Genomic DNA, 13,030 nt, shown 5'->3' with positions numbered 1-13,030 from the left:
CGGCAGCTCTGGAGGTCCTGCTGGAACTCACACCGCTCCATATAATGATAGGGCAAGTAGCCAAGCACTCACTTCTGCAGATAACAGCAGAGGGATGCGGCAAAGGCAAGATAATTTCGTCCCAAAGGACGGAGAGGATAAGTGGCGACATTCCTATTGCCCGCCTCCCAAGGGACGCCATTAACAGAACAATTCACTTCACAAAGAAGTTTAAGGTTACCCTCGGCAGCAAGAGTGAGTGGAACGACCCCACTCTTGAGCAAATGCTTAGGTAGTACATTGAGGTGGTATACCGACGGCTCGTCGGAAGGAATAGGTGCGGGTATTGCAGGTCCGCGTACCAAGCTCTCTATTCCTATGGGCAGTTTTCCGAGCATTTTTCAGGCTGAAGACTTGGCTATAAGTCGGTGTATAGAGATAAACCTCCACCGCAGCTACCGCAACGAGCGAATAGCTATACATAGCGATAGTCAGGCGGCACTAAAAGCTATCTCCTCCTACGAGATCAAATCGCTTTTGGTGCAGGAGTGTAGAGAACGGCTGAACAGCCTAGCTGAAAAGAACTAGGTGCACCTAATCTGGGTGCCCGGTCACAGGGGTATAGCCGGCAACGAACTGGCTGATGAGCTAGCCCGCTCCGCAGCTTCCACCAATATGGTTGGGCCCGAACCATTCACTGGGGTGGGTCCCCATACTGTGAAGGAGCTGCTCCGCAAAGAGGAAAGAGCGTGCAGGGAAAGGTATTGGAAACGAGCGCACGGTATGCGTCATGCCAAGCTGCTAGTTGAGGGGTACAACAATAAGAGGTTCAACCTGTTAATGAACCTCCCGAGAAACAAACTCAGGATCCTGGTCGCATTCTACACCGGCCACTGCAAACTAAATAGGCATTTAGCCAACAAGGGCCTATCACCTTGCGCCAACTGTCGGATTTGCGACAGGGACCCTGAAACCCCAGAGCACCTGCTAATCGACTGCATTGCAGTCTGTAGGCGCAGGTCGAAGGCCCTTAGAGCCATGTTTCCGGATAGGGATCACATCGCCTCGCTGGCACCCAGCAGAATACTGGACTTCATCAATATGCTGGGGCTAAGTGAGTCCCTGCGAGTTAGGAGAGGGCACAATATACCTAAGGTCGCAGTGCATTCCTCATTTATTTATCTATCTATCCATCAAGCCCTCTCTAACCTGTAGAGGAAAATTGCCTTACAAAGTATCACATGAACATACTTGTATAGTGAACATGATTTGAAAATATAACGCACAAACACTGATTATTTTACCTATATATGGTAAGATATCGTGGTGCCATGCGTTTGTATTAATACTCCTCGTTGTATAATGTGATTATACTTTGGTCTTTGGTGTCTTTAGACTAGATTTTAATGTGATATGGCTAATGCGTTTACATGTAGGGGTAATGATTTGTCGGAACCGATTAAATAAAATGACAGTAACAAATAGCTCCCTTACAACATGTCATACATTTTGCGTTATATTTTCACCTTCTAAACAACTAATTGATCATACAAAACATGGTACTTATTATGTGTTCATGAAAAGTATAAAGCATTCAATATAACGATTTTTCTTAGTTCTTAATATCTTTCTGAGCTGAAAACCGTATCATTTTCTTATGTATTAGCGATGCAGAAGATATAGTTGCCACGGAACAGGAAAATTTAGAACTTCAAGTTAGGTCGCTGGAGGGTGAAGTAGCGAGCTCGAGTAAGCTTGTAACCGCAGTGAAAAAGTTTTTTACGGAAGGTCAGATTATGAAGCTGATTGTAAATAAAAATATACATTGGTCATGGTCAGACATTTCATCGGCCGTTATCTTACATGCATCAGGACAGAGAGCATATAGGCATTTGCTAAAAAATGGTTATCCTCTTCCGTGTGTGGCCACTTTGAATAACTGGGTGCGAAAAATGAAAATGGATGAAGGGCTTTTAGAAAATGTGATTAAACTTATGGAATATAGTAAATAAAGTAAACAGGAACGGATCTGTGTGCTCTCCATAGATGAGATGAAAATAGCTTCTTGCTATGAGTATGATCCGATGAAGAGAGTCGTGAGAAAACCATCAAACTATGTGCAATTTGTATTCGTTCGAGGATTGGTGTCCTCATGGAAGCAACCTATTTTTTATGGATTTGATTGTAAAATAAAGAAAGATACATTGGAGAACATAAGCTCAAAACTATATTCAGCAAACTTTACAGTCGTTGAAGTCGTTTCGGACATGGGGCCTTCTAATCAAGCAATGTGGAAAGATATCGGTAACGGTCAACTTGTAAGTGGTATATTATTATATTTTTATGAGAATGCTTCTTAATTTACAATAATTTAAACTAATTCACTAGCAAAAACTTGGTTCAATCATCCTAAAAGTGATACACAGCGTGTATTCGTGTTTGCTGATGCACCGCACCTTTTAAAATTAATTAGAAATCACTTTATAGATAATGGTTTTATTTATGAAGGAAAAATTATAACAGTACAGACAATTAAGCAAGTTTTGAACCTAACGACAGTCTTTGACGTATCCATTACTTATAAATTAAGCTATGAGCATTTGGAAGTAAAAGGCGCAACTATTTTCGAACACGTGTGCTAATGCTATAAGAAGATGCTACATAGATTAACATAAAATATATACCGCAGTGGAATGTGCAGATTTTATCCAACTTGTTAATAACTGGTTTGATATTTTTAATTCTAATATTCGTTCTAATCAAACTCCGTTCACAATGCCATATGGAAAATCACTTTTGCAACAAAACGAAGTGCTCGAAAAAATGTCAAAAATAATGTCTGAGCCCTTGATTTCAAATAAACGATGCATAGCTGCTTTTCAAAAGGGAATAATTATTTCCACAACGTCTCTTAAGCTATTACTTGAGTACATACATGGAAACTTTGGGATGGAATATATTTTAACGCAGCGCCTGAATCAAGACATCTTGGAGCATTTTTTTGGCGATATGAGAAGGGTTGGGGGGCAATATTACCATCCGACACCGCTACATTTTAAATATCGACTTCGAAAATATATGTTTGGTAGATATATTTAAATGATCCTTTAAAGTGTTTTTATTTAATTTGTGTTTTTTCTTTATAGCACGGAACACCGAAAGTTTAGCTCAACATTGAACGTACAAGAGGAMGATGCAAAGTGGCTGACACTAGATCCGGAGCCGGAATATTTTTTAGAAGATGAGATATATATACATGAAGAACACTTTTTAAGTAAAGAGCTTGACAAAAATAATAATCAAAATTTAAGTAGTACAAGTTTGGGTTCATTTTATGAGGATGGACTGGAATATTTGGGTGGTTTTTTAATACACAAATAAAATTTAGGTGACAGAATTTCAACTGATAGTACATGGACATGGGTAAAACCGAACCAAAATTTTTTAGAACAGTTAAAACTTTTAGAAGACGTGTTTACAAATGTGCATAACGACAACATTTGCAGTGTCAGAAATTTGGTAGAGATACTTTTTGATAAATGTAAAGATATTGCTCTTGAGGATAATGTCAAGAAATTGTTTTTTAGGTGCAGGATACATTTTCGAATCAAGCATTTGAACAAAAATTTGAAAAATAAACAGTTGCATCAAAAATATCACAACGAAAAAAATGTTTTATACACTTACTTGAAAATACAATATTAGAAACAAAACTACTCATTTAATTTTTGATTTATGCTTTGGAATGAACTATATGAAAGATTTATAATAACTATTATAATTTAAAGAGTCGCATAAACATCTGTACACAGTTTCTAATAGTTTGGCGGGGTACCGGTTACGACGTATATATATAGTTACAATAAAATTTGTGAATAATGTTTCATTTATACAAGTATTTAATTGTATGTAAAATAAATATGAATTCATTATAATGTTGAGAACAAATAAATTGGTTGTCTCTATTTCTATTACGTTTATATTTATATTTATATTTATTAAATAAAATTGCTCAAAAAAATAGGTTCACTACAGACAATTATTTTGGAAAAAGAAATTACGATAAAACAGTTTTGTTGTATATTTAACATTACTCAGTTAATAGCCAGTATATCCACCATTATTCTGGATTACTTTATTTATTCGTTTGCGCACATTACTCCTCTGCGAATCTTAGGCACCTTGCCGCGGTGCAGGGGCTTAGGCGCAAGGCATACTCAGCGCCCCCCAACCTGTGCGGCTGGTGCTAGTAAGCACTGACTATGCGGGATGACTGGTGCCGCATGCGTGCGCTAACCAAGAGCTACCACCTCCTAATCCAGGATGTTATGCGACTCCCGTGCCCATTGGATGAGTTGSAGCCGGGAGGTTAAATTCGGCTGTATTCTAACGGAGCCTCCCYRACACCGGGCCGAATTGGGGAGTAACTGTGGCCTTACCGCGTCATGGGGCTCTGGCGTGGCGGACCTTCTAGTTCCCCATATAAATGATAGACCCGACAGCTCACCCTGTTCAGCCAAGGGTCGTAAGAAAAAGATGAATACAAACAAAAATACAAACTGGAAAATAGGCGACAACTTCGGAAAACGGACGAAACAGCGGCAGGCAAAGGGGGTCAGGGAACTAGACGAAAATTTAGCTCCCTTGACGCTCTCTCGCCAGATGAACGGGCGCTGGTTGGGGAGCACGCCAAGCAGGATGATGACGGTGTGCCCTCTTGTAGCGGCGCTCGCCTGGAGAAAACGCCGGGTGCAGCTGTAGCAGCAACAAACGCCACCAAGACCCCCGCCGAAAGGCGCAGCGGGTCGGCCTCGGGTGAGTCTCATCGGGCAGAGCCTGACGGTGCTCATAGGAGAAGAAGGAGAAGGCACGGAAGAGGTAGGTAACGCCCCTCCCAGAAGCTGGTCAACCCGGCGGATGCAATGATCCACGCAGGAAAGGGATGAGCGGTTCCACTATGAAGTGGTACCTGTGGAACCTCCGTGATGGGATGACCCCGGAGGTGGCAGAGGCTCTAGCCAGGAAAAAATGCAACGCATTCCCGGCAACAAAGCTCGTCTCGCGCGCAAGACAGTGGAAGCAGCAACCGCGGCCCGATCAGCACCACCCAGTCCGCAAGGCGTGGCGATAGCAGGGCACTGCCCGCGGACACGTATGCTCAAGCCGCAAAGCGAAAGAGCGGCCAGATTACGCTGCAGGAGCACCCCCAGCTCTAAAAGGTTAAGGGGCACAAACCCAAAGGCACCCGGAGAGCAACAATCTGGACCGGCTCCCCATCGGGTGGAGGAGGGCGCAGATATGCGGACGCTGTAAAAGTCATTCGCATGGCTGTACTGCCTCTCAGCTACCCGGTGGAGTCGCTTACACCGGAGGAGCTCACAGTGCTCCAGGATCTCCTCATGGAGGAAGTGTTCTGAGGGGAGGACTATGCGGCGTCCTTCCTGGGAGTAGAGTTCAGAGGAGGAATGCTGCAAACGGATTGCGTGGATGAGGCGTCCGCCGACTGGCTGAAGGAGTATGCTCCAAAGCTCGGAAGCTGGAAGGGCCCTGTCCTTTGCGCGAAGAGGGCGGAAGATTTGTCAATCATGCACAGCATGACGATGTTCCTCCCTCGGTGCGGAGACAAGCCCTATGAGTTCGCCTTGGGTCTGGTAAAAAACCAGAGCCGGGGACTCAGCATCTCGTCCTCTCGTGAGCAGCAAAATGGAGGAGATCGGAGGAATAAAAGAATGGAGACTCATTTATAATGGCCGTCATTGCGGAAGTTGCCCAAATGAACCTGCATCACGCGGCTGCAGCTATAACTAGCAGGTTCACAGTGGAGAAACTGGGCATACTGCTGATCCAAGAGCCTTGGGTTCACAGAGGAGAGGTAAAAGGCCTCAAAACGGAGCCTAACAAGGTAATCTGGGATCTCTCTAGCGAGAGACCTAGAACTTGTATAGTTGTTAGGAACAACATTGGCCCCTCAGGCCAGGGACTTTGAGGGCAAGGACTTCGTCCTGGCCTCAGCATACTTCCCAGGGGAGGCACCCACAGCGCCCCCGGAGATGATGGAAAGGCTGGTAGAGCATTTCAGACGGCACAGGCTCCCCCTCATCATAGGCTGCGACGCTAACGAACACTACTCGGAATGGGGCAGTACCGACTGCAACACAAGAGGTGAGTCTATCAGCTGACCTCTGAAATAGAGAGTTCACTGGAGCATGGGGAGGTGATGCTCTGGGCGTTCCTGGACCTCGAAGGTGTCTTTAATGACACGTTCCACAAGAGTGCAGCAAGGCACTGAAGAAAAGGAATGTGACGGCACCAGTGCGTAGATGGATAGAAGTCGTACTGCGCTCAAAGCTTGCTGAGACCACAGTAGGTGATAGCAGTATTCGTCTCGGCACAACAAGAGGCTGCCCACAGCTGGGTGTGCTGTTATGGAGTCTAGTTGTAGACAAACTGCTAACACTGCTAACAGACAACGGGATCCGCTGCCAAGGGTATGCGGACGACATTGTCATTATGGCAAGAGGGAAATTTTAAGACACTCTCTGTGACTTGATCCAAAGAGGTCTCAGCCTAGCGAAGGGGTGGGGTAGGGAGGTTGAACTAAATATCAACCCCTCCAAGACGTCTGTAATCCCATTTATGCAGGACCCTACCCGGTCTTAGGAATCTCCTACTGGGGGGTAGTGAAATAAGGATGACCAACAGTGTTAAATACCTTGGTTTAACGCCAGACTCCACGCTGAGGTGGAAGCAGTACGTAAACCTGACATTGGTCAAAGCGGCAAAGGCCTTAATGGTGTGTAATCGGCTAGCAGGAAGGTCCTGGGGTTTAACGCCAAGGATAGTTAGATGGTTGTACACCATGATAGTAGAACCGATAGTCACTGGTCACCACTGGTCCTCCTCCCTAGGGATAGTACTACTAAAAAGGTTAACCTCAGGAAGAAGTTTAAGGTTACCCTCGGCAGTAAAGACGATTGGAACGACTCCAACCTCGAGGGGATGTTGGGGAACAGTACTATGAGGTGGTACACAGATGGCTCAAAAATGTCGGAGTTAATCGGCGCAGGGATTGTGGGCTCACGCACTAGGCTCCCCGTACCCATGGGTGAGTTCCGGAGCGTTTTCCAGGCAGAGGTTTATGCTATAAGGCGGTGCATAGAAGTAAACTTCCATCGCAACTATCGCAATGAGCGTATAGCCATTCTTTGCGATAGTCAAGCGGCGCTAAAGGCGATCTCCTCCTACGAAATCAAGTCGCTTCTAGTGCAGGAGTGCAGGGAGAGGCTGAATAGCCTTGCGGAAAGAAACCAGGTACACCTGATCTGATTGCCTGGTCACAAAGGTATAGCCACCAGGATGGTAGGACCCGAACACTTTAGGGGTGTGGGTTCCCATACCATGAAGGAGCTGCTCCGTAAAAAGGAAAGAGCAGGCAGGGAAGAGTACTGGCGCCAAACTCATGGTATGAGACACGCCAAGCTGCTAATAGGAGATTACAACCTGAAAAGGTTCAAAATCGTAATAAACCTCCCCAGGAGCAAACTCAGGCTGTTAGTCGCATGGTATACTGGCCACTGTAAGCTAAATAGGCATCTGCACAGCATGGGCCTATCAGCTGGCGTCAACTGCCGTTTCTGCGACAGGGAGCCTGAAACTCCGGAGCATCTTTTGATCGACTGCACAGCGGTCTGTAGACGCAGAGCCAAGGCACTTGGAGTGTTGTTTCCGGATAGGGATAGCATTGCCTCGCTAGCGCCAAGCAGTCTACTGGACTTCATTAATGGGCCTCTATACTTCACGGTTTTTTTTTTTTTGTAACTCGAACGTGAAACTCCTTTCCTTTTGGACGACGCACGTTTCTTTCACAATCGTTTCCAAACAAATTTACTTTCGTTTCATCGCTCCATAAGATGTTTCTCAACTTTTTTGTCCCTTCAGGTCCTGACCAATCTAAATGACTTCTTGCAAAATTTAACCTCAAATCGAAATTATTTGATCGCATTAATGGAACTTTCCTGGCTATACGTCCTGGTAGCTTGGCCTTTTGCAAACGCCTGTGAACTGTTTGGGCACTTACTACATTCATAATTTCTGCTGCTATCACCTTCGACGACTTGAATGGGTCCTTTTTACAAAGAGTTACAATGTGGCGATCAAGAACTGTACTCGTTTCTGTGTGGTCTTCCACGAGTTTTCCTACTAGATCTTCGCTCTAAAGCATTTTTAACAAAATTATGATACCTTTCCATTAATTTTCCAATTTCCCGAAGTCATTTTCCTTGTTTTCTAAAGTTTGAAACCAGCCGGGCTCCTTCAACAGTGCAATGTGACTTCCGACMCATCTGATTAAAAAATAATTTAATTTATCTGCATCATTTTGAGCTTTAATGAAAGAAAACTTACCATATCAGATTAAAAAAACTTGGAAAACTGGATAAAATTAATTTTGTTTTCACAAAAAGCTAAGTTTACTTATGTGTAACTATTATATTGAGCGATTTTTTTTTTCTGAGAATTCACGCAAAACTGACACACGCATTAATTTGGGGAATCACATGCTTCATTCTCTTAGAAAGGGCAACGAAATATTATCTTAATTAAACTTTCAGCATAACTTGTCGCATACAGCCCATAAAAAGTTTTTAAACTGTTGAGATTCTACAGAATTTCAGCAACGCACTAATTTTGGCAGTTCGTTTTAGCGCTGTTCTTCTGGCATCCCGCATTTTTTACTAACTGCTGGTTGACGAGACCCTGATTGTGTTTTGTTGGCAGCTCAGAAAAGAGAGCAGTGTGCGCTGCCAGCTGTCAAGCGAGAGGGTAAGAAAAGAGATTCTGCTCAATTTATCCACGTAGGCAAGCACATTTTGCCTCGTCAAATTATTTAAGGAAATGAAAACCGCTCTGGCAGTACATTGCCAGCAATGTAAGCATGAAATATACTTAGAAATCAATTGCTAAACATTAGTAATGTGCAGTCTCCATCGGCAATATTGCTAGCAATCCAAATTTTTGGTAATCGTAAATTGACTGTCGAGATGCCCCTTTAGGTATTCATATTGAACCAACGAAATAAAAAATACGATCAACTGCATCTGAAATCGGCTGAAATGTATAAAAAATTTAGTAGAAAAACGTACCTAAAAGTATTTTTCTTTCTATCATGATAACAGACAGCGATTTCATTTTGGCGATTAAATTATATCCTGAGCTTTATCAGATTGATAAAGAAAATATCGCTGATGCTGAAGAAAGGAATAAAGAGTTATGGTCGCAGTTTGCCCGAGACCATCAACTTAAAAATGGTGAGGATGTAATGTAGATAAGGCGTTGAAATTTTAGAATTTTGTTATTTTTTTGAGTAGGTACTGCAGCAAAGCTTAAATGGTCCCAAATAATTTCGCAATATGTATCTTTTCTGATGTATGGCACACCTTTCCACTTTGAAAAGGAAATGCAATTTATGCAGATGCCACTGCTAGGTGCTGGGTATGTCCTCAAAATAAAATCGTTACATGATTAATTAATTTTATGGCAATTTTTTTCTAGACTTGAAGATAATCAATCTGACTCCGATATTGACGAGACAGAATTAAGAAGGGTTCTAAAGATTTTTGAAGACTTTCCAACTGATATTATAAAACAAAATATTAGGACTTCTGCTACAAATATAATAGCCTCAAAGAAGCGTTCCCTAGTCAAGGGACAAGGAAGTGAATTGAATAAAGCAGATTTTGTAAAGTTCAATTCAACTGTTACAAATACGGAAAAACATTATGAAACAGATATATTGGACTTAAATAATTATAATAAAAACGAGAGCGAAGTAAAAGTTGAATTAGCAGTGAATAAACTAAGCAGTAAGCAAAACGGACTGAACACTATGGTTAGCACGGAAAATATGTTAACGGCTTTTACAGCAACCACTCATGCACAGGCAGCTATTAAGTGTAGTGAAGACACTGGATCTCCTGGGGGTTTCTCAAGCCTGACTTCACTGGAACTTATTTTCCTCGGTTATGCTAAAGTATTGCAGCGAATGCCATTACGATTGCAGCTGCAGACTAAACGTAAAATCGCAGATATTATGGATGAGGCAGAATTAAAATTGTTTGAAGACAAATGAAATAATTGAGAAAATAAAGTTTTTCTTTGAAAATGATTCCATTGTTGCTTTTATTGGCACGTTTCCGATTACTTTGGCGGAGGGGTAAAACAACCGAATTTCCGTAGAAATGGGGTATGTACGGATAGGGGAGTTTCTCCAGAGGAGGAATATTTAAAATATAAAAATAACTAATATTTTTTAAAATATTCACGTTTAAGAATTCAAAAATTTGCACTAATTTGCACTATTTGCGTTTCACGGCGTTTTTTTTTTGTTTGTACTTTCGAGTGATTCTTTTTGTTTATTAACTACAAAAAAAAAACGATAAATAAGATTTTTCAAGCTAAAATTGAATATGTACACTTTTCCATATACATACATATATGAACATATGAATAATATGTGATTTATATTTAATGAACATAGATAAGTAAAATCGTGATAATATTATATATTTATATGATTGTAATATAACATTTTTACTGAAGCATTTTCGCGTAGTACTCCTTTTTGCGTTAAAAACAAAAAATATATTGAGTTTTTGTTATAAAGTGGTTATATTTTTTGCTTATCATGCACTTATATTGAAACAAAATTTGAGTTTTCGTTTTAGAATGGATAAAATTTAGTTATTATATCTGTCAGCGATTTCCATTAATTTTTGATTATACATTGTTTTGTATTTTAGGTGACGATACTTATATTTTTATATATAAAAATTGAGTTTTGGATATAAATTGGTTATATTTGTTGGTTACCATGCACTCATATTGAAACAAAATTTGAATTTTCGTACTGTACTTGTACTGTCTCTTATACACATCTAGATGTGTATAAGAGACAGGTATTCCATATCATTATATAATATTACTTATTTGCTTAATAAATTTAAAAAAAGAAAATATCCATATGCATGAATTAAGCGATCCATTTCGTCGTAATTTTTGGTAAACAAATGAGGTTCAAACGAGTGTAAAATGTAATTTTTAAATAAGGATTTTTAGGTAATAAACCTGTTCAAAGTGTAAAATGTAGATTTATTCAAAAGTTTATAGTGTAATTTAATTAATTTGAAGTGGAAAATGTGAATAAAGTGTGTTTAATGTGGCGAAATAGCTTTTTGAAATGTTCGAATTTTGCGAATTTTTAAACTTTAAGGTCGAATATCTCGTAAACTAAGAGTTTTCGGTACCTATAACCCTATACTTTTTAATCAGGAGGACTTCCTCTTCAAATCGCGGCCCCAAAGAAATCGGAATTGTGCCCTTTTATTGTTTTAGTTTGGGAACTTGAAAAAATGACTGCCCATTTTTTCAGTAAACTCTTGAAATTCGTATAGCATTCCACGATTATTTGTCTGATGTAATGAATACGGTTGAAATGATGAGATTATTTAGTAAGAGTAAGTAATAGTTTTAGTAAGTTTAGAGGCGTCTCTACCATTATTACTGTTTTTAGGTAATTGATTGAGCTAAATCGTTTTTTTATACACGAGGTTCGGTCAAATGGGAATTGGTTGAAATACCGCCTAATTTTGATCACTTTCATATTGGTTGAATGAACTTGTTTTGGAGGTATTGTTTAGCTAAGCATTTGTTTCAGAGTCTACTATGCCTGAAACTAATTCCTTCAATATGCGTTGTCTTAAGGGTAAAGTTCATCTTCAACTATTAACACAAAACGACTTCTTAATTAACACATGAAATGAAACAAATACAAAGAATAAGACCAAAAATTATTTCGAAAATATTCGAAATTGCAATTTGGCCTATGCTATGGTCATATTTATTATAAGAAAATCTTGGCGCAAAAAACACGAGGAGGAGATTAAATTATTACTCGGAAGTTTAAGATACCTCTCAATGAAATCGAGCTATTCCATTTAAGTTTGGTTTCGATGCATGTAAAAGGGCCAAAATATGAAGATGTTCGTACATACAATGGAATTATTTATCGATTGTTTTCTTTGGATTTTGTTTAAATTTTTTCAAAACAATTTAAATACTATTAACACTGTTTTTTTTTTTACATTGGCGTCTAAAATTTAATAATATTTATAACTTAAAATGGGAAAATTTTAAGTAACAAAAACAGATAATTCATTTATGTAATTTGAGATCATTGTTATAAAAAATATATAATCAACTTCAGAAACAAAAACAGTTCATATTATATACAATATTTCGATCTGTATATTTCTAAACTTGCTGGATTCTTTTCTTAACTAAAGCAATACACGGGGGAAAATTAAAGGTACGTTTTTTAAATAACGTATATTTTTAACTAATATGTGGGGGAAACCAAATTCAATTAAGCCAGAAATTCTAGATGTATTTTGTCTACAATATATCTTTAATAGGTTGGGTGATTCAATAAGCGGGAAAATCCATAAACGGGGGGTCAATTAAGCGGCGGATACTAAATTCTTTCTCTCCAAACTTTAGTGAATTTATTAGTAATTGAAAGCCACACGGCTGTATGTACTTATTATTTTGACCATGTGTGTATGTTCAAAAGTAGGTAGCTAAGACTTCGAGATGACGTCGATGATACCTCGTGATTTGTGACAACGCAATAGGTTCGTTACGAAATCAATATTTATAATGGGTCTAATTATTGGAATCCGCATCGAAATCGAATTCGTTGCGAAAAGAATTTTCGATCGAAAATGTTCATGCGGTCATTGATACCGTCGATAACCTGCTTTACCATACCATAAGTGTACTATGTTATCAACATATTTGACAAGTTTCGAAAAAAAAAAAACATAAAATAAAAAGTTTGAAAAATGAAATAAATTGTCTTAGTTTTTTAGTTCGTTTTTACAATTATTTAAAATGGATACAATAGCATTATATTTAAGTGATAGTTATGATGAAAATAGTGTAAACATTCGTCGTGAGCGCAGAAATTTGAGGAATATTTCAAAAGACATGTTGGAAA

The 13,030-nt window shown here is 39.7% G+C and overlaps 1 protein-coding gene and 1 long non-coding RNA gene across 3 annotated transcripts; both read left to right on the top strand.

The window, feature by feature from the left end:
• Positions 1–1,462: 1,462 nt before the first annotated feature.
• LOC108968986 lies at positions 1,463–3,855 on the top strand. 2 transcript variants are annotated; one of them, XR_001993367.1, is made up of 4 exons: positions 1,463–1,538; positions 1,646–2,297; positions 2,368–3,064; positions 3,126–3,855. It is a non-coding gene; the product is annotated as an uncharacterized LOC108968986 (long non-coding RNA). The 2 variants fall into 2 exon arrangements; XR_001993366.1 differs by having other exon boundaries at positions 1,509–2,297.
• Positions 3,856–9,050: 5,195 nt separating this feature from the next.
• Positions 9,051–10,141, top strand: LOC108968987. Its single transcript, XM_018933409.1, has 3 exons — positions 9,051–9,284; positions 9,345–9,468; positions 9,529–10,141. Exons 1-3 carry the CDS (start codon positions 9,143–9,145, stop codon positions 10,103–10,105), a joined length of 843 nt encoding a protein of 280 aa, XP_018788954.1. The 5' UTR covers positions 9,051–9,142; the 3' UTR covers positions 10,106–10,141.
• Positions 10,142–13,030: the final 2,889 nt, after the last annotated feature.

Source organism: Bactrocera latifrons, unplaced genomic scaffold (genome assembly GCF_001853355.1).
Source record: "Bactrocera latifrons isolate USDA-ARS-PBARC rearing strain unplaced genomic scaffold, ASM185335v1 scaffold_236, whole genome shotgun sequence".
Lineage (NCBI taxonomy): Eukaryota > Metazoa > Arthropoda > Insecta > Diptera > Tephritidae > Bactrocera > Bactrocera latifrons.
Note: the sequence above shows the minus strand (reverse complement) of the source record. Positions and strands in the feature narration are given on the sequence as shown.